Here is a 22,088-nt window from a genome sequence, read left to right as displayed (position 1 = left end):
CTATATTGAGGCTCGTCTATGGGCAAGTCTATATTGAGGCTCGTCTATGGGCAAGTCTATATTGAGGCTCGTCTATGGGTAAGTCTATATTGAGGCTCGTCTATGGGCAAGTCTATATTGAGGCTCGTCTATGGGCAAGTCTATATTGAGGCTCGTCTATGGGCAAGTCTATATTGAGGCTCGTCTATGGGCAAGTCTATATTGAGACTCGTCTATGGGCAAGTCTATATTGAGGCTCGTCTATGGGCAAGTCTCTATTGAGGCTCGTCTATGGGTAAGTCTATATTGAGGCTCGTCTATGGGTAAGTCTATATTGAGGCTCGTCTATGGGTAAGTCTATATTGAGGCTCGTCTATAGGCAAGTCTATATTGAGGCTCCTATATGGGTAAGTCTATATTGAGGCTCATCTATGGGTAAGTCTATATTGAGGCTCGTTTATGGGCAAGTCTATATTGAGGCTCGTCTCTGGGCAAGTCTATATTGAGGCTCGTCTCTGGGCAAGTCTATATTGAGGCTCGTCTCTGGGCAAGTCTATATTGAGGCTCGTCTCTGGGCAAGTCTATATTGAGGCTCGTCTATGGGTAAGTCTATACTGAGGCTCGTCTATGGGTAAGTCTATACTGAGGCTCGTCTATGGGTAAGTCTCTATTGAGGCTCGTCTATGGGTAAGTCTATATTGAGGCTCGTCTATGGGTAAGTCTATATTGAGGCTCGTCTATGGGTAAGTCTATATTGAGGCTCAGCTATAGACAAGTCTATATTGAGGCTCGTCTATGGGTAAGTCTATATTGAGGCTCCTCTATGGGTAAGTCTATATTGAGGCTCGTCTATGGGTAAGTCTATATTGAGGCTCGTCTATGGGTAAGTCTACATTGAGGCTCATTATTATATAAAAAGAATAAACACAGTTAATTGATAATGAATGGCTTCAGCCAAACACTAACCATGAGATAAAGATAGGTTTTGGTTATCATTCATATTCTCTGAAAAATGGGCAAGAAATCCTAAATTCTGCCCCGGGGTATGTAAACTTATGAGCACAACTGTACCTGAAGAAACAAAACACTGAGGATTCACAGGCACCCAAGAACATAGACCAGAATTTCACAAACCAAGACTCCATTACAATAATTGCTTTATCCTTAGGAAAACTCTGGATCAGCTTCAGGAATCTGCAGTCATAAAAACAGGTCACCGGGCCTCGTCCTCCGAGGGACCTAACAGGCCCCAAATACACGTGAGAAAAGCCGGGTAAAGAAGAAAGCTGCGAGATCCGTGAAACACAAAACCTGACCTTCTCTTTGTTCTGAACCTCCGCACGTTTTGAAGGAGGGAGAACAAGGGGAAAAACGCAGTAGAAAACCCCCCGCAACCCGACCATAAATGAGGACAATATGTGGAGATTATTTTATCTTTTTACAAGCCCAATTTATAGGTGTTTTCTTCGGAGATGAAGCCGGGTTTCGAGAAATGGAAGACATGATGAAAGAAGTGGAGCACTTTGAAATGAGCTCCCCTCACATTTTAGGCCTAAGTGAGCCTTTTCCAGAAGGTGTTAAATCTCGCAGTTTGTCATTTCTTTACTCAATCCTTATGCCAAAAACGAACGATCCACCAATTCCGACGACCATCTGAGGGCCATTGCGCACATTAACACCATTCCCAGGTCAGTTTAATGTTCCTCTCCGTGATAAAGAGCTTAAAGACGCATTATATCCAGGAGGTGGAGGTGGCCAACTATACCATACATCAGATCTCAGAGCTCTTTAGGACTTGTAATGAATCTTCCAGGTTTTTACGACTTCTACAGATAAAACACATTAGGCCGTCTCCTCCCTCCTTCGCTTTTTTCTCTTTTCTTTGCTGCCGAGTCTGTTTTTGTCACTCTCGGACTCCTCTATGTTGGGTGACCCCAATGTCCCAGGCTAAGGGCCTATTTTTGGTAGGTAAGCGGCCACTGTTGCTAGATTAAAAAAAAAAAAAATCTCCAGATTGCTCACCCCGACCTGTGCCGGGGGTGTTCAATAAATCAGCACAAGCATTACCCCTCCGCTGTACACCAGTGCCCCAGCAACCAACGGGGCACAATTCCTCCCACTGACGGGGCACAATTCCTCCCACTGACCCCAGCGACAGGGCACAATTTCTCCCAGTGACGGGACACAATTTCTCCCAGCGACCCCACTGACGGGGCACAATATCTCCCAGCGACCCCACTGACGGGGCACAATATCTCCCAGTGACCCCACTGACGGGGCACAATTTCTCCCAGCGACCCCACTGACGGGGCACAATATCTCCCAGTGACTCCACTGATGGGGCACAATATCTCCCAGTGACCCTACTGACGGGGCACAATTTCTCCCAGTGACAGGACACAATTTCTCCCATCGACGGGGAGGAATAGCGCCCATCATTGGTATCAGTGGGAGGAATAGTGCTCCATCATTGATATCTATTCCCCCCACTGACTGGGCACTATTCCCCCCACTGACCCCAGTGACAGGGGCACTATTCCCCCCACTGATGGGGCACTATTTCTCCCTTCCACTGATACCAATGATGGGCACTATTCCTCCCAGTGACGGGGCACTATTCCTCCCACTGACCCCAGTGACGGGGCACTATTCCTCCCGCTGACCCCAGTGTTGGGGGCACCATTTCCCCCAGTCATGGGGCACCATCCCCCCCCCCAGTCACTGGGCACCATTTCTCCCACTGATACCAGTGACGGGGCACCATTTCTACCACTGACCCCAGTTACGGGGCACCATTTCTTCCAGTGACAGGGCATCATTCCCCCCACTGACGGGGCAATGATGGGCACTATTCCTCCCACTAACCCCAGTGATGGGGGCACCATTCCCCCCTAGTCACGGGGCACCATTTCTCCCACTGACAGGGCACTATTCTCCCAGCTGACGGGGCACAATTTCTCCCACTGACCCCAGAGACGGGGCACAATTTCTCCCAGAGACTGGGCACAATTTCTCCCAGAGACGGGGCACAATTTCTCCCAGAGACGGGGCACAATTTCTCCAAGAGACGGGGCACAATTTCTCCCCCGTCACTGGGGTCAGTGGGAGGAATAGCGCCCATCATTGGTATCAGTGGGAGCAATAGTGCCCCATCCTTGGTATCTATTCCCCCCACTGACAGGGCACTATTCCCCCCACTGACAGGGGCTTTATTTCTCCCTTCCACTGATACCAATAATGGGCACTACTCCTCCCAGTGACGGGGCACCGTTTCTCCCAGTGACCCCAGCGACGGGGCACCCGTTTCTCCCAGCGACGGGGCACCCGTTTCTCCCAGCGACGGGGCACCCGTTTCTTCCAGTGACCACAGTCAGTGGGGGGGAACAGTGCCCAGTCACTGATGTCAATGGGAGGAATAGCTCCCCAAGGGCTGGATAGAGGCTTGCAGTGTCACAGGGTCATAGTTTGTAAAACCACCACTCCACTCAAACCTGCCCCAGCAATGTGCTGACATGCATGGTTCATCACCAATGAATTGGCTGCCAGCGCACAGTAGAGGGTTATAGTGAGCACATGTGATATGAAGGCAAACACAGCTTAACCCTTATTACGATGCCCCAGTAGGAGGCAAATCACACCATCCAGATAAGCTGGGTCGAGTGTCTTATTGTGCTGGGACAATAAAGTTGATTTTATCTTTACAGAAGCGGTGTGGACATGTATTGAGTGCCACTAAAAAGGAAGTGCAAAGCAATGCAAGGCTCAACATCTCTAGATGTTTCCAACCACTTTTGGAGTTAATGTCCATTTTAACTGCAGCAAAGAACATTCCGGTCTCCTGCCTTACCAGACAGGACTGTGCTGTGTGTCAGAGTGGTGTAAATCTCAGGACTGGATAGACAGGAACAGAAGAGCTCCTCTGTATGTATTCTTGCCCGAAGTTCAGCTTTAACCAGAACTTTCCACGCCTTGCGGCCGTCAGATATTGGCACGCTCAGATCCCTCTCGGTGCCGATAATATCACGATTTGCAGCCATGAATATTGACTTATGCCTTTCCAAATCCCCAATCTGAGGCTCAAGGAGCTACAACATATTTTCATATTAAACATTAGTTCGAACAGCAAAAACAAGAGAAGTGAACATGCTTCTACCACATCGAATGTAATGAGAAAGTGTTCTCTCCCCACGTGGGAAGATTAATACCATGTGCTGCGATCGCTTGTAGAATCCCGTCATCAGAAGTCCTGCCAAGGTTTGTACATGCCTAACAACCGACCTGCCCAACCAAACAAGATCCCTCCCCGGCTCTGCACACTAAACAACCACCGACCTTCCCAACCAAACAAGATCCCTCCCCGGCTCTGCACACTACACAACAACCGACCTTCCCAACCAAACAAGATCCCTCCCGGCTCTGCACACTACACAACCACCGACCTTCCCAACTAAACAAGATCCCTCCCCGGCTCTGCACACTAAACAACCACCGACCTTCCCAACCAAACAAGATCCCTCCCGGCTCTGCACACCGCACAACAACCGACCTTCCCAACCAAACAAGATCCCTCCCCGGCTCTGCACACTACACAACAACCGACCTTCCCAACCAAACAAGATCCCTCCCCGGCTCTGCACACCACACAACAACCGACCTTCCCAACCAAACAAGTACAAGATCCCTCCCCGGCTCTGCACACTACACAACAACCAACCTTCCCAACCAAACAAGATCCCTCCCCGGCTCTGCACACTACACAACAGACCTTACCGACCAAACACGATCCCTCCCCGGCTCTGCACACTAAACAACCACCGACCTTCCCAACCAAACAAGATCCCTCCCGGCTCTGCACACCACACAACAACCGACCTTCCCAACCAAACAAGATCCCTCCCCGGCTCTGCACACTACACAACAACCGACCTTCCCAACCAAACAAGATCCCTCCCCGGCTCTGCACACTACACAACAGACCTTACCGACCAAACACGATCCCTCCCCGGCTCTGCACACTAAACAACCACCGACCTTCCCAACCAAACAAGATCCCTCCCGGCTCTGCACACCACACAACAACCGACCTTCCCAACCAAACAAGATCCCTCCCCGGCTCTGCACACTACACAACAACCGACCTTCCCAACCAAACAAGATCCCTCCCCGGCTCTGCACACTACACAACAGACCTTACCGACCAAACAAGATCCCTCCCCGGCTCTGCACACTACACAACAACCGACCTTCCCAACCAAACAAGATCCCTCCCCGGCTCTGCACACCACACAACCACCGACCTTCCCAACCAAACAAGATCCCTCCCCGGCTCTGCACACTACACAACCACCGACCTTCCCAACCAAACAAGATCCCTCCCCGGCTCTGCACACCACACAACCACCGACCTTCCCAACCAAACAAGATCCCTCCCGGCTCTGCACACTAAACAACCACCGACCTTCCCAACCAAACGAGATCCCTCCCCGACTCTGCACACTACACAACAACCGACCTTCCCAACCAAACGAGATCCCTCCCCGGCTCTGCACACTAAACAACCACCGACCTTCGCAACCAAACAAGATCCTTCCCCGACTCTGCACACTACACAACAACCGACCTTCCCAACCAAACAAGATCCCTCCCCGGCTCTGCACACTACACAACAACTGACCTTCCCAACCAAACGAGATCCCTCCCCGACTCTGCACACTACACAACAACCGACCTTCCCAACCAAACGAGATCCTTCCCCGGCTCTGCACACTAAACCACCGACCTTCCCAACCAAACAAGTATAAGATCCCTCCCCGGCTCTGCACACTAAACAACCACCGACCTTTCCAACAAAACAAGATCCCTCCCCAGCTCTGCACACTAAACAACCACCGACCTTCCCAACCAAACAAGATCCCTCCCCGGCTCTGCACACTACACAACAACCGACCTTCCCAACCAAACAAGATCCCTCCCCGGCTCTGCACACCACGCAACAACCGACCTGCCCAACCAAACAAGATCCCTCCCCGGCTCTGCACACTAAACAACAACCGACCTTCCCAACCAAACAAGATCCCTCCCCGACTCTGCACACTACACAACAACCGACCTTTCCAACCAAACAAGTACAAGATCCCTCCCCGGCTCTGCACACCACACAACAACCGACCTTCCCAACCAAACAAGATCCTTCCCCGACTCTGCACACTACACAACAACCGACCTTCCCAACCAAACAAGATCCTTCCCCAGCTCTGCACACTACACAACCACCGACCTTCCCAACCAAACAAGATCCCTCCCCAGCTCTGCACATCACACACAACCACCGACCATCCCAACCAAACAAGTACAAGATCCCTATCCGGCTCTGCACACCACACAACAACCGATCTTCCCAACTAAACAAGTACAAGATCCCTCCCCGGCTCTGCACACTACACAACAACCGACCTTCCCAACCAAACAAGATCCCTCCCAGGCTCTGCACACCACACAACCACCGACCTTCCCAACCAAACGAGATCCTTCCCCGGCTCTGCACACCACACAACAACCGACCTTCCCAACCAAACAAGATCCCTCCCCGACTCTGCACACTACACAACCGACCTTCCCAACCAAACAAGATCCCTCCCCGACTCTGCACACTACACAACAACCGACCTTCCCAACCAAACAAGATCCCTCCCCGGCTCTGCACACTACACAACCGACCTTCCCAACCAAACGAGATCCCTCCCCGACTCTGCACACTACACAACAACCGACCTTCCCAACCAAACGAGATCCCTCCCCGGCTCTGCACACTAAACAACCACCGACCTTCGCAACCAAACAAGATCCCTCCCCGGCTCTGCACACTACACAACAACCGACCTTCCCAACCAAACAAGATCCCTCCCCGGCTCTGCACACTAAACCACCGACCGTCCCAACCAAACAAGATCCCTCCCCGACTCTGCACACTACACAACAACCGACCTTCCCAACCAAACAAGTACAAGATCCCTCCCCGGCTCCGCACACTAAACAACCACCGACCTTCCCAACCAAACAAGATCCCTCCCGGCTCCGCACACTAAACAACCACCGACCTTCCCAACCAAACAAGATCCCTCCCTGGCTCTGCACACCACACAACAACCGACCTTCCCAACCAAACAAGATCCCTCCCCAGCTCTGCACACCACACAACCACCAACCTTCCCAACCAAACAAGATCCCTCCCGGCTCTGCACACTACACAACCACCGACCTTGCCAACCAAACACGATCCCTCCCGGCTCTGCACACTACACAACCACCGACCTTCCCAACTAAACAAGATCCCTCCCCGGCTCTGCACACCACACAACCACCAACCAAACAAACAAGTACAAGATCCCTCCCCGACTCTGCACACTACACACCTGACCTTCCCAACTAAACAAGATCCCTCCCCAGCTCTGCACACTACACAACAACCGACCTTCCCAACTAAACAAGATCCCTCCCCAGCTCTGCACACCACACAACCACCAACCTTCTCAACTAAACAAGATCCTTCTCCGGCTCTGCCCACTACACAACCACCGACCTTCTCCGGCTCTGCACACCACACAACCACCAACCTTCCCAACTAAACAAGATCCCTCCCCGGCTCTGCACACTACACAACCACCGACCTTCTCCGGCTCTGCACACCACACAACCACCAACCTTCCCAACTAAACAAGATCCCTCCCCGGCTCTGCACACTACACAACCACCGACCGTCCCAACCAAACAAGATCCTTCCCCAGCTCTGCACACCACACAACCACCGACCGTCCCAACCAAACAAGATCCCTCCCCGGCTCTGCACACTACACAACAAGCGACCTTCCCAACCAAACAAGTACAAGATCCCTCCCCGGCTCTGCACACCACACAACCACTGACCTTCCCAGCCAAACAAGATCCTTCCCCAGCTCTGCACACTACACAACAACCAACCTTCCCAACCAAACAAGATCCCCCCCGACTCTGCACACTACACAACAACCAACCTTCCCAACCAAACAAGATCCTTCCCCGACTCTGCACACTACACAACAAAAGACCGTCCCAACCAAACAAGATCCTTCCCCAACTCTGCACACTACACAACAACTGACCTTCCCAACCAAACAAGATCCTTCCCCAGCTCTGCACACTACACAACAACCTACCTTCCCAACCAAACAAGATCCTTCCCCGGCTCTGCACACTACACAACAGCCGACCTTCCCAACCAAACAAGATCCCTCCCCGGCTCTGCACATCACACACAACCACCGACCGTCCCAACCAAACAAGTACAAGATCCCTCCCCGGCTCTGCACACTACACAATAACTGACCTTCCCAACCAAACAAGTACAAGATCCCTCCCCAGCTCTGCACACTACACAACAACCAACCTTTCCAACCAAACAAGATCCCCCCGACTCTGCACACCACACAACAACCGACCTTCCCAACCAAACAAGATTCTTCTCCGGCTCTGCCCACTACACAAGCACCGACCTTCTCCGGCTCTGCACACCACACAACCACCAACCTTCCCAACTAAACAAGATCCCTCCCCGGCTCTGCACACTACACAACCACCGACCGTCCCAACCAAACAAGATCCTTCCCCAGCTCTGCACACCACACAACCACCGACCGTCCCAACCAAACAAGATCCCTCCCCGGCTCTGCACACTACACAACAAGCGACCTTCCCAACCAAACAAGTACAAGATCCCTCCCGGCTCTGCACACCACACAACCACCGACCTTCCCAGCCAAACAAGATCCCTCCCCAGCTCTGCACACCACACAACAACCGACCTTCCCAACCAAACAAGATCCCTCCCCAGCTCTGCACACCACACAACCACCAACCTTCCCAACCAAACAAGATCCCTCCCCAGCTCTGCACACCACACAACCACCAACCTTCTCCGGCTCTGCACACCACACAACCATCCAGGGTAATGTCACAGCCAACCTGCCAACCAGAAATTAATCCACCACCATTGCTGAACGATCATTCATTTTATTCGACCTTCAGACATCTATATTTTCCAGTAAAAACAGGCAGTTGAGCCACAATTTGAATGCACCCCTCCCCAAACCTTTAAGCTGAAGAGACAGCCAGACCGGGTTGTACACATGCCGCGGCCTTGATGCTTTAAATAGCAAAAATAATACCCCCTGTAGTGCTTGGCGGGCGGTACCGCAGCCTGCGTGACCCATTCAAGTGCCATGTAAAATATTCCAATAGCAGCAGCAGCTTACTAGAAGAAAGCAGGTGCTGCAGCAACGGTCCGTCCTCAGACATTAGTAGTAGCCAGACAGATCACCTATCAGACCAGCCCCCAGGCATTACTATCACCAAAAATCACCTATCAGAGCAGCCCCGGACATAAGAAGTATCCCGACAGATGACCCATTAGAGTGGCCCCCAGACATTACTACTAGTATGACAGCAGGTCACCTTACAGGTGATGCTAGTAATGTCTGGAGGCTGCTCTATCAGTAGTCTCCTTCTATGACTCCTATCCCTGTATATATGAAGATATCCACCCCATTAGGTCATGTTCGCCCCTTATAGAGCCGGGGCACACAAGCAACACTTACTCTCAGAGCCCTGGAGCACAAGCAACACTTACTCTCAGAGCCTTCGCTGCCTTTGTTCCTCCTCGTCCTCCGTAGATGTCGGTTCCCTTCCTCCAGGTAGGACAGGTCTTCAGGGCTCAGGCTGTTTATGATGGGGGCCATCTGTAAGAAATGGAAACAATATGACGTCTTCAGAATGGTATAAGACGGATCAATCAGACAGGAGAGGAGGAGGAGAACACAGGATCCTTATCACTGGAGATAAAACAGTTGTAAACCTTTCCATTCCCCCAGTGAAGTGACTATGCTCCAATGATACAGAGACCACACAAATCCTCCTACGAAAATTGTACCTGTTTACCTGCACCGTCTCTCCTCTACAGCCATTCAAAGTCCAGAATTCACACAGCATTTCTCATCTCCAGCTGGCAGGGGGCTGGGATCTGATGCCACACACTGCACAGCATATAGAAGGGAGCTGAATGTAATCTGAGACCTGAGTGGAGGGAAGGGATCTCCAGCAGGCAGGGGGCTGGGATCTGATGCCACACACTGCACAGCATATAAAAGGCAGCTGAATGTAATCTGAGACCTGAGTGGAGGGAAGGGATCTCCAGCAGGCAGGGGGCTGGGATCTGATGCCACACACTGCACAGCATATAGAAGGGAGCTGAATGTAATCTGAGACCTGAGTGGAGGGAAGGGATCTCCAGCAGGCAGGGGGCTGGGATCTGATGCCACACACTGCACAGCATATAGAAGGGAGCTGAATGTAATCTGAGACCTGAGTGAAGGGATCTCCAGCTGGCAGGGGGCTGGGATCTGATGCCACACACTGCACAGCATATAGAAGGGAGCTGAATGTAATCTGAGACCTGAGTGGAGGGAAGGGATCTCCAGCAGGCAGGGGGCTGGGATCTGATGCCACACACTGCACAGCATATAAAAAGGCAGCTAGATGTAATCTGAGACCTGAGTGGAGGGAAGGGACACATCCCCTTCTACACAGTCTAATGGGAAAACATGCACAGGAACGGCTGTCCATAACCTGCTATGAACTGGAGGGGGGCGAGGCTGTCCCTCCAGATGCGCTGGTGTCAGCATAACTTGTCAAAAGTGACCCATGAAGACAGCAGAGGGAGCAAGAGAGGAGGCATTGGATTGCTTTGGATTGAGGCTAGTGTAAACGATATAGGATTAGGTTTTATTTCTTTTTTTTTTTTTAACTTGAGAGGTTTGTGTTGCAGTTGTGGCTGCAATTTTTCTTGATCTACCTGACCTTGGCATCAATAGATCCCGAATTTTTTTCCACTTAAGTGATTGAACAGTACTGACTGGCATATTCAAGGCTTTGAATATCTTTTTATATCCCTTTCAATCTTTTTAAAGTTCCACTACTTTGTTATGCAGGTCTTTTGACAGTTCCTTTCTGCTTATCAATCGGGGAATTTTGGGGAATTTCTGGTATCGTTAGGATTTAAAAAGCAGCCAAACAACTCTGCGATAATAAATGGCTACATATCAAATGCCTACCAGACACTTTCACCCCCTTCTTGCCCAGGCCAATTGTCGGCTTTCAGCGCTGTCACACTTTGAATGACAATTGCACGGTCATGTGACACTGTACACCATATGTAATTTTTATCATTTTTTTTCCCCACACAAATGCACTGGCAGACACTGATGAGGCGCCACAGGCGGACACTCCGAGGAGGCAGCACCGGCGGCGGACACCCGAGGAGGCAGCACTGATGGGTGACACTGGTGGCACTGTTGGGGACTGCACTGATATTCAATGTAGACACCCCAATGAGGCAGCACCCGGCGGACACCCGAGGAGGCAGCACCGGCGGCGGACACCCGAGGAGGCAGCACCGGCGGCGGACACCCGAGGAGGCAGCACCGGCGGCGGACACCCGAGGAGGCAGCACTGATGGGTGGCACTGTTGGGGACTGCACTGATATTCAGTGTAGACACTCCAATGAGGCAGCACCGGCGGACACTCGAGGAGGCAGCAACCGGCGGACACCCGAGGAGGCAGCAACCGGCGGACACCCGAGGAGGCAGCAACCGGCGGACACCCGAGGAGGCAGCAACCGGCGGACACCCGAGGAGGCAGCAACCGGCGGACACCCGAGGAGGCAGCACCGGCCACCCGAAGAGGCAGCACCGGCGGCGGACACCCGAGGAGACAGCACCGGCGGCGGACACCCGAGGAGACAGCACCGGCGGCGGACACCCGAGGAGACAGCACCGGCGGCGGACACCCGAGGAGACAGCACCGGCGGCGGACACCCGAGGAGACAGCACCGGCGGCGGACACCCGAGGAGACAGCACCGGCGGCGGACACCCGAGGAGACAGCACCGGCGGCGGACACCCGAGGAGGCAGCACTGATGGGTGACACTGGTGGGGACTGCACTCATATTCAGTGTAGTCGTCTCTTTCACACAAGCCGTCTCTTCTCCTCATGTGGTCAGTGTGAGAAATGAAAAAATAAAAAGCAGATGTGTTTACATTGTGATCACCGATCATTTGATACAGATGATTACGTAAGTAAAGGGTCACTGCGATTGGCCCTTTATTCCGATCTGTGATCAACGGAGGCCGAAGGACACAGCGCATGCTGCCCCCGTGCCAAGTAAGCGCATGCTGTAGCCATCATTCTGCTAGAACGCGGGCGTGAAGGGGTTACATAAAATAAAAACATTTTTGGCATGATCAGCCACATTTTCATCATCAATGCCAAAATGTCACCATTTCTGCCGGTCTTTTCAGCACATCTGTATAGGGCGCTTCTGTTGTCCCGTAGTCTTCATTAAACTATTTATGTGTTCTATTTAGTGCCCCGGGGGGCGATCGCCCCCCCCCCCCCAGTGTAATTATATGACACCATTTATGGCACACTCCTCCTGTACACAGCATATGATTGGATCCTGGCACTCGTCTTCATGAATGGAGGGGAGGGTGTTGGAATGTGAAGGCTGGAGGGTATTATTACTATTTGCTGATAAACATGGAGTTCTCTCACACCTCACCGCACATAATGGAGCTAAAATCCCAAATAAATAATAACGTCCTATAATTACCCAGAAAGAGGCAATTTCTAACAATTAAAGCCGACTACAAAAAAAATAAAAAAATAAGGAAAATCTCGGCGAGTGCCAAGAAAAATCGGCAGGGGGATCCTTTCCTGCTCAGCAAATGAGCTCCATTTCTGTCCAAACACGAATCCTCCGAGGACTGGGAGCAGCTTGTTGTTTTAGTGATTTACGCAGAGAAGAGATAATGAAAATGCCGAGGGCTAGGCTGCTCCCCGGAAGTGAACGGAGGGATAGAAAAGTGACACATTGTTACAAATACACCAAAAACAGTAACAATGGGGAAAAAAAAAACGTGATTGGAATGAATCTGTGAACTGATGAACCGGGAAAAAGCCGTAACATTTGGAAGGCGTTTTGGTGACACGCGGCGGTGCGCGCTCCGCTTGGTCCTCTGTTCGCCGCTCACCACTAGGGGTGACTGTAACGGCTACCCACTGGTAGTGAGGGGTATCGGCCGTTGGAGACGTCCTTTTAGCTGACAAGTTATGATATGCAGGTACCGCCGGTATATCCCATCGAACGCCCTTCCAAGAAACGAGACGTGCTACGTTTGAAGGGTCAAGCAGACAGACTTTTAATGCCACATTTACCTCCTTATATCTGGTTACAAACTGTACAGAAACAAATGACACTAGGGGGGGGCTTCAATACACACACTTTGAAAGAATGACATTCCCTTGAGCCAATCAGCCGCTAGCCGTTTTGGCTCCTAAACTTAGCTTGATCAGACAATAGAATTCAATTAACCTTTAAAACAATTATCACTCACACATAATCCCCATCAGCATACACCTCACAGGAGGCTGTTACCTACACAAAAGAGAGTTCATTAGCTATGCAAAGGGTACATTAGCTTTCAGCAGTGAAAGAGATCCTTGTCCAATTAACCCTTTGAGCTCAGAATACAATGTGGTACATCCAATTGTGACAAGTCACGTAGTTCCTTGTAGTCCTCCTTGCATGAAGATTATCGATGTCCCGGCAGCATGCATAGGTCCGTTACAGTGACCTACTGCTGGAAATCTTCAGAGATAGGAGAGAGACCCATCCTGCCTGCAACCAACCAGATCTGATCAGCACAGGAAACGGTGATCCATCATCAGGCATCCCATGATAACCATCAGGATCCACACAGACTGCGGAGCGTTATATAGCGCAGCGTGCAGAGGGCAGAAATTAAAGTGAAGCCGCCCCTAACCAGATCCATTGCTTCAGGATCCCAGAAACGTAACTACTTGCTGCTCGATCACCGAGCAGCATCAGCAACATAAATACAATTTTGGGGTGCACCCCCCCCCCCCGCTGCGTCAGACCACAGCACTGGTCAGCAGGGGGCGCACACAGGTCAGCAGATCCCCAGCCAATGATTTATGCTGCCGATCGCAAGTGTCCAATCACAGCACAGAGTCCTGTTTGTACACAGATCAGCGATCTGGCCGTATCTTCAGGGAGAAAAATATAAATAGATATAGGAGACCGATGAACAGATGGATGGAGACACGAATGAACAGAGACACCGATGAACGGGCGGACGGAGACACGGATGAACGGAGACAGTGGTGAATGGGCGGACGGAGACAGTGGTGGACGGAGACATGGGTAAACGGAGACACTGATGAACGGGCGGAAGGAGACACGGATAAACGGGCGGAAGGAGACACGGATAAACGGGCGGACGGAGACACGGATAAACGGGCGGACGGAGACACGGATAAACGGGCGGACGGAGACACGGATAAACGGGCGGACGGAGACACGGATAAACGGGCGGACGGAGACACGGATAAACGGGCGGACGGAGACACGGATAAACGGGCGGACGGAGACACGGGCGGACGGAGACATGGATAAACGGGCGGACGGAGACACGAGCAGACGGAGACATGGATAAACGAGCGGACGGAGACACGGATAAACGGGCGGACGGAGACACGGAGACACGGGCGGACGGAGACACGGGCGGACGGAGACATGGATAAACGGGCGGACGGAGACACGAGCGGACGGAGACATGGATAAACGGGCGGACGGAGACACGGATAAACGGAGACATGGATAAACGGGCGGACGGATAAACGGGCGGACGGAGACACGGGCGGACGGAGACATGGATAAACGGGAGGACGGAGACACGAGCGGACGGAGACATGGATAAACGGGCGGACGGAGACACGGATAAACGGAGACATGGATAAACGGACGGACGGAGAAACGGGCGGACGGAGACAGTGGTGGACGGGCGGACGGAGACACTGGTGGACGGAGACACGGTTGAACAGAGACACTGGTGGACGGAGACACGGATGAACAGGCGGACGGAGACATGGATGAACGGGCGGAGACACGGACGGACGGAGACGCGGACGGATGGAAACGCAGATGGACAGAGGATAATGGTGTGAATATCACAAACTAATTAAATATTGTTTTTCCAGTTTGTGAAGCTCAGATAGTTCGGTTCCACAGTAAACATTGCAAGATATTAGAAGGGAGAGCCGAGCCAAGTAGGCGGAACCCCGGGAACATGCCGGAACAATTAGGACGGTTTCAGCGGATTGTTGTGTACAGAACACCTGCTGGTAATCAGCCGTTATCTGCAAATCATTGTGATATGTCTGAATATTCATCACTCAGAGATCGGCTTTTACTACGGCTTTTTCTTTTACACCATGACCTTCTGCATGTTCCCAAACACACGCACAGGCTTAATTTGAGGGTATGTACATCCAAATCAGAGGAAGGGTTTAGGAATTAAAGCTCTAAATACCCCCCCCTTTTCAAGGGCCCAAAAGTACTTGGACAATTGAATCAAAAGCAGTTTCATGGCCAGGTGTGGGCTACTCCGTTATTTCTTTATCAATTAATCAGGCAAAAGGGTCTGCAGTTGATTCCAAAGGGTGGTATTTGCATTTTGAATCTATTGCTGTGAACTTACATCATACGTTCAGAGGAGCTGTCCATGCAAGTGAAACAGGCCATTGTAAGGCTTCAAAAAATATACAAATCCACCAGAGAGATAGCAGCAACATTGGGAGTGGCCAAATCAACAGTTTGGTACATTGTGAGGAAAGAAGAACGCACTGGTGAGCTCAGCAACATAAAAAGTCCTGGATGTCCATGGAAGACAACAGTGTGGATGTTCGCAGGATCCTCTCTGTGGTAAAGAAAAACCCATTCACAACAGCCATACAAGCGAAGGACCCTCTCTCCAGGGAGGTGGAGACAAGCGAAGGACCCTCTCTCCAGGGAGGTGGAGACAAGCGAAGGATCCTCTCTCCAGGGAGGTGGAGACAAGCGAAGGATCCTCTCTCCAGGGAGGCGGAGACAAGCGAAGGATCCTCTCTCCAGGGAGGCAGAGACAAGCGAAGGATCCTCTCTCCAGGGAGGTGGAGACAAGCGAAGGATCCTCTCTCCAGGGAGGCGGAGACAAGCAAAGGATCCTCTCTCCAGGGAGGCGGAGACAAGCAAAGGATCCTCTCTCCAGGGAGGCGGAGACAAGCAAAGGATCCTCTCTCCAGGGAGGCGGAGACAAGCAAAGGATCCTCTCTCCAGGGAGGCGGAGACAAGCAAAGGATCCTCTCTCCAGGGAGGCAGAGACAAGCAAAGGATCCTCTCTCCAGGGAGGCGGAGACAAGCAAAGGATCCTCTCTCCAGGGAGGCGGAGACAAGCAAAGGATCCTCTCTCCAGGGAGGCGGAGACAAGCAAAGGATCCTCTCTCCAGGGAGGTGGAGACAAGCAAAGGATCCTCTCTCCAAGGAGGTGGAGACAAGCAAAGGACCCTCTCTCCACGGAGGTGGAGACAAGTGAAGGACCCTCTCTCCAGGGAGGTGGAGACAAGCGAAGGACCCTCTCTCCACGGAGGTGGAGACAAGCGAAAGACCCTCTCGAAGGAGGTGGGAGACAAGTGAAGGACACTCTCCAGGGAGGTGGAGACAAGCAAAGGACACTCTCCAGGGAGGTGGAGACAAGCAAAGGACACTCTCCAGGGAGGTGGAGACAAGCAAAGGACACTCTCCAGGGAGGTGGAGACAAGCAAAGGACACTCTCCAGGGAGGTGGAGACAAGCAAAGAACACTCTCCAGGGAGGTGGAGACAAGCAAAGGACACTCTATCTACAGGGAGGTGGAGACAAGTGAAGGACCCTCTCCAGTGAGGCGGAGACAAGTAAAGGACCCTCTCCAGTGAGGCGGAGACAAGTAAAGGACCCTCTCCAGTGAGGCGGAGACAAGTAAAGGACCCTCTCCAGTGAGGTGGAGACAAGTGAAGGACACTCTTCAGGAGGTGGAGACAAGTGAAGGACCCTCTCCAGTGAGGTGGAGACAAGTGAAGGACCCTCTTCAGTGAGGTGGAGACAAGTGAAGGACCCTCTCCAGTGAGGCGGAGACAAGTGAAGGACCCTCTCCAGTGAGGCGGAGACAAGTAAAGGACCCTCTCCAGTGAGGTGGAGACAAGTGAAGGACACTCTTCAGGAGGTGGAGACAAGTGAAGGACCCTCTCCAGTGAGGTGGAGACAAGTGAAGGACCCTCTTCAGTGAGGTGGAGACAAGTGAAGGACCCTCTCCAGTGAGGCGGAGACAAGTAAAGGACCCTCTCCAGTGAGGCGGAGACAAGTAAAGGACCCTCTCCAGTGAGGTGGAGACAAGTGAAGGACCCTCTCCAGTGAGGCGGAGACAAGTAAAGGACCCTCTCCAGTGAGGTGGAGACAAGTGAAGGACACTCTTCAGGAGGTGGGTGTATCATTGTCAAAGTCTTCAATCAAGAGAAGACTTCACGAGAGCAAATACAGGGGGGTTCACCACAAGGTGCAAACCATTCATAAGCCTAAATAGAAAAGCCCGGGGAAAAAAAAAACACATTTAAAAAAGCCACAGCAGTTTTGGAAAAGCATTCTTTGGACGGATGAAACTAGGATTAATCTGTACCAGAATGACAGGAAAAAAAGAAGTGTGGAGAAGGCTTGGAACAGCTCAAGATCCAAAGCACACAACGTCATCTGTGGTCACATGGTGGAACTTGCAGTGTGATGGCATGGGCATGCATAGCTTCCAGTGGCACTGGGTCATTGGTGTATTGATGATGTCACAGAAGTAGCCGGATGAATTCTGCAGTGTTTAGAGATATACTGTCCGCTCAGATTCAGCCAATGATTGGACGGAGATTCACAGTACAGATGGACAATGATCCAAAACACACTACAAAAGCAACCCAGGAACTTTTGAAGGAAAAGAAGTGGAATATTCTGCAATGGCCGAGTCAATCACCGGATCTCGACCCAACGGAGCATTTCACTTGTTGAAGGAAAAACTAAAAAAGGTAGAAAGATCCACAAACAAAGAACAACTGAAGACAGCTGCAGTTAGAGCCCGGAAGGGCCCGGAGAGTGAATCGGTCGGCGCTGCCTGGAAAGCATAGAGATGACTGGTGACCAGATGGTCACCAGTCATCTCTATGACCGTCGGTGGCCCGGGCGCGACGTTATGACGTCATGCCCGGTACCTGGATGTAAACAAAGCCGCAATTGCGGCTGTCGGCATGTGATCGGTGATTTTTTTTTCACCGATTTCATGCTTGTAAGCCTGCAGGTGAGATGTAGGGTCTTATTGACCCCCGCCTCTCTCCATAAAGAGGACCTGTTACACAGATTCCTATTACAAGGGATGTTTACATTCCTTGTAATAGGAATAAAAGTGATAAAAAAAAAAAAAAATGTAAAAAAAAAAAAGTGTAAAAAAAAAAAAAAACAATTAAGTAAAATATTTTTTTTTTCAAAGCGCCCCTGTCCCCGTTATCTCGCGCACAGAAGCGAACACGCATGCAAGTCCCGCCCACATATGTAAACGCCGTTCAAACTCCACATGTGAGGTATCGTTGCGTGCGTTAGAGCGAGTGCACTAGACCTCCTCTAACTCGAAAATAGTAACCTGTAAAAAATGTTAAAGCGTCACCTATGGAGATTTTTAAGTCCCGAAGTTTGGCGCCATTCCATGAGTGTGCGCAATTTTAAAGTGCGGCAGCCGCCAAGGAACTGCCAGCATGCAGCGCGGCAGCCGCCAAGGAACTGCCAGCATGCAACGCGGCAGCAGCCAAGGAACTGCCAACATGCAACGCGGCAGCAGCCAAGGAACTGCCAGCATGCAACGCGGTTGCAGACTGATTTATGGCTCAGTTCCACATGAACTCCATGCTAAGCAGTCTTCTGCCATTTCTGTGACCCAACTTGCCAGTCTGGACAGTAGCTGTTCCTGACCACAGGTCAAAGTTCAATTAGGTAGTGGATGTCCGGAGAAATAGGAAAACCTGATAACAATCCAAATGCCATCGGCTGGATCCGGTGACAATCCTTACATTCTCCTCATCTTTGGTTAAAGCCTAAGTCAGTGGTAGACAACCTCTGCACTCCTGCATTGGTGAGACTACAAATCCCATCATGCCTCTACCACTGGGAGTCATGTATGTGTCTGCCAAAAGTCCTGCAATGCCTCATGGGACTTCTAGTTTCACCACAGCTGGCATGCCGAGGTTGCCTACCCCTTTGACTAGGTCTAGGTGGCCTGCCCTTTGTCCGAGTTGTATAGAAGAATTCCCGCTCTGCACAGACGTAGGATGAAAACGAACGGAGACTCAAATATTGACACAACGCAATGTTATGTCTCGCTGGAGAGGATAAATAAATCCTAAGACGGGCTGAAGTATCATTTCCTCCAGGAAAAGGGATTTCAGCTCCTCGTTTACTTTTTATTTATCATTCCCCAAAAGACCATTAACAAAAGCTTCAATCGACAAAAGAATAAAATAACTGAAAGCCCAGATAAAGCCGGCGTGTGTCTTCTACGTATCCGTCTGGAGACCCAACCAATGATGCTAATTATTGTTTTATCTCTGTAAAAGGCAAGCGTGGACACAGAAGAGCGCCAATGGCCCCCGTTCCCACCTACCAGAAGAACTCCAACAAAAGAGTTTACAGACCAAGATGGCGGGACATGGGGTATTCAGGGACCAAGATTGATGGGGCATGGGGTGTTGGGGAGATGGAGGGACACAGGGGAGTTGGAGGACCAAGGATGGAGGGACAAGGGGAGTTTACGGGACCAGGGACGGAGGAGACACGGGGAGTTTACAAGACCAAGGGGACACAGAGAGTTTACGGGACCAAGGATGGAGGGACAAGGGGAGTTTACAAGACCATGGACCGAGGGGACACGGGGAGTTTTCCGGGACCAAGGATGGAGGGGACACAGGGAGTTGGAGGACGGAGGGGACATGGGGAGTTGGAGGACCAAGGATAGAGGGACAAGGGGAGTTTAAGGGACCAGGGACGGAGGAGAAACGGGGAGTTTACAAGACCAAGGACGGAGGGGACACAGGGAGTTTACAGGCCCAAGGGGACACAGGGAGTTTTATGGGACCAAGGACGGAGGGGACATGGAGAGTTTACGGGACCAAGGACGGAGGGGACACATGGAGTTGGAGGACCAAGGATAGAGGGACAAGGGGAGTTTAAGGTACCAGGGACAGAGGAGACACAGGGAGTTTACAAGACCAAGGACAGAGGAGACACGGGGAGTTGACGGGACCAAGGACGGAGGGGACACGGGGAGTTGACGGGACCAAGGACGGAGGGGACACGGGGAGTTGACGGGACCAAGGACGGAGGGGACACGGGGAGTTGACGGGACCAAGGACGGAGGGGACACGGGGAGTTGACGGGACCAAGGACGGAGGGGACACGGGGAGTTGACGGGACCAAGGACGGAGGGGACACGGGGAGTTGACGGGACCAAGGACGGAGGGGACACGGGGAGTTGACGGGACCAAGGACGGAGGGGACACGGGGAGTTGACGGGACCAAGGACGGAGGGGACACGGGGAGTTGACGGGACCAAGGACGGAGGGGACACGGGGAGTTGACGGGACCAAGGACGGAGGGGACACGGGGAGTTGACGGGACCAAGGACGGAGGGGACACGGGGAGTTGACGGGACCAAGGACGGAGGGGACACGGGGAGTTGACGGGACCAAGGACGGAGGGGACACGGGGAGTTGACGGGACCAAGGACGGAGGGGACACGGGGAGTTTACGGGACCAAGGACGGAGGGGACACGGGGAGTTGACGGGACCAAGGACGGAGGGGACACGGGGAGTTGACGGGACCAAGGACAGAGGGGACACGGGGAGTTTACAGGACCAAGGACGGAGGGGACACGGGGAGTTTAAGGACCAAGACGGAGAGACAAGGGGAGAATGGGGATAGAGGGATGAGGGGAAGATCGGGGATGGAGGGATGTGGGGAAGATCTGGGGGTAGCATTTTTAAATTACTTAAAGTGGAGTTCCACTCAAAAGTGGAACTTCCTTCCGCTTATCTGTCTCCCCCCGCGAAAGGTGCCACATTTGGGTACCTGTTTTTGACAGGTATCTGTTCCTACTTCCGGGAGATGGGTCCCCAGCCCTGTCTCTGGAAAGTTCGGCCCCCTCCTCCTCTGTCGGACCAAGTGGAAAGAGCAGCGAGCTTTGCGCATGTGTAGTAGGGAACCGGCTGTGAAACCAAAAGGCTTAACTAGTGGGTTCTCCAACCAGGAATGGCGGCGACATTGGGGGCTCCCTGGACAGGTAAGTGTCCTATTAATAAAAGTCAGCAGCTTTAGTATTTTTCGTGGGCGGGGGGGGGGGGTGGTTTCCTATTTAAAGTTTTTACAATCACTTTAGCCCCTTCCTGTTAAAGTTCTGAATGTCTGGGGGGGGGCGGGGGGGGATTGGCGATCAGCGGACGTCCCTTCTCACTGCCAGGCCCAGTTGTATAATCTGCACACAAGAGGCCGAAGAAACCCCGGAAATGACGGGTCGCCCGCATTCAGTCTGTTACAATTGCCGTAACTGACAGATGTTCTATTTCATCACAGCTTGACGATGAAACCACATGAAATAAAAAATTACAGCTTCTGGATGGTGTTCTACTAATATAATAATATCCCCGGGCCATCAAAGTCAGCTAAACTTTCCTAAGACGAGGTAATATCTCCACCGCCGGTGTCGCAATCCGCAGCAGAAGGCGAAGGGCGTTCCCGACTTCAGGATTAGTCCTGCCGGAGATGTGCGCTAAGGTCAGGGAGAAACGTTGTATCATGCCATACCTAACCAATTATGAATCTCTGGAACCTGAAGAGCGACTCCACGCAGCAAAGAAAAGCGATCGTGCCAGTTCACAAAACTCTTCATATACGAATGTGCTCAAAAGCTCCCCCCTGGCAGAAATGGTGACATTTTGGCATCAATATGGAAAATCGGAATAATCATGCCAGAAAAAAAAAATCTTTAAGGCTAGTGATGATATGAAGCCATTTATTATCACAGGAGTTGTTTGGCTCATTTTTGAATGCCCCAAATGTCCCTGTTGA

General features: G+C 51.8%; 1 protein-coding gene across 4 annotated transcripts in view; it reads right to left on the bottom strand.

Moving 5' to 3' along the window:
* Positions 1–22,088, bottom strand: part of EDA (ectodysplasin A) — a 115,866-nt gene that overhangs the window by 32,570 nt on the left and 61,208 nt on the right. For all 4 annotated transcript variants that reach the window (XM_040322660.1, XM_040322662.1, XM_040322659.1 and 1 more), the window contains exon 2: positions 9,641–9,749. In XM_040322660.1, coding sequence (XP_040178594.1) covers positions 9,641–9,749 — 109 coding nt within the window. The remainder of the gene's footprint in view (positions 1–9,640; positions 9,750–22,088) is intronic.

The sequence above is a fragment of the Rana temporaria genome, chromosome 9 (genome assembly GCF_905171775.1).
Source record: "Rana temporaria chromosome 9, aRanTem1.1, whole genome shotgun sequence".
Classification (NCBI taxonomy): domain Eukaryota; kingdom Metazoa; phylum Chordata; class Amphibia; order Anura; family Ranidae; genus Rana; species Rana temporaria.
This window is presented reverse-complemented; position numbering and strand designations above follow the sequence as displayed.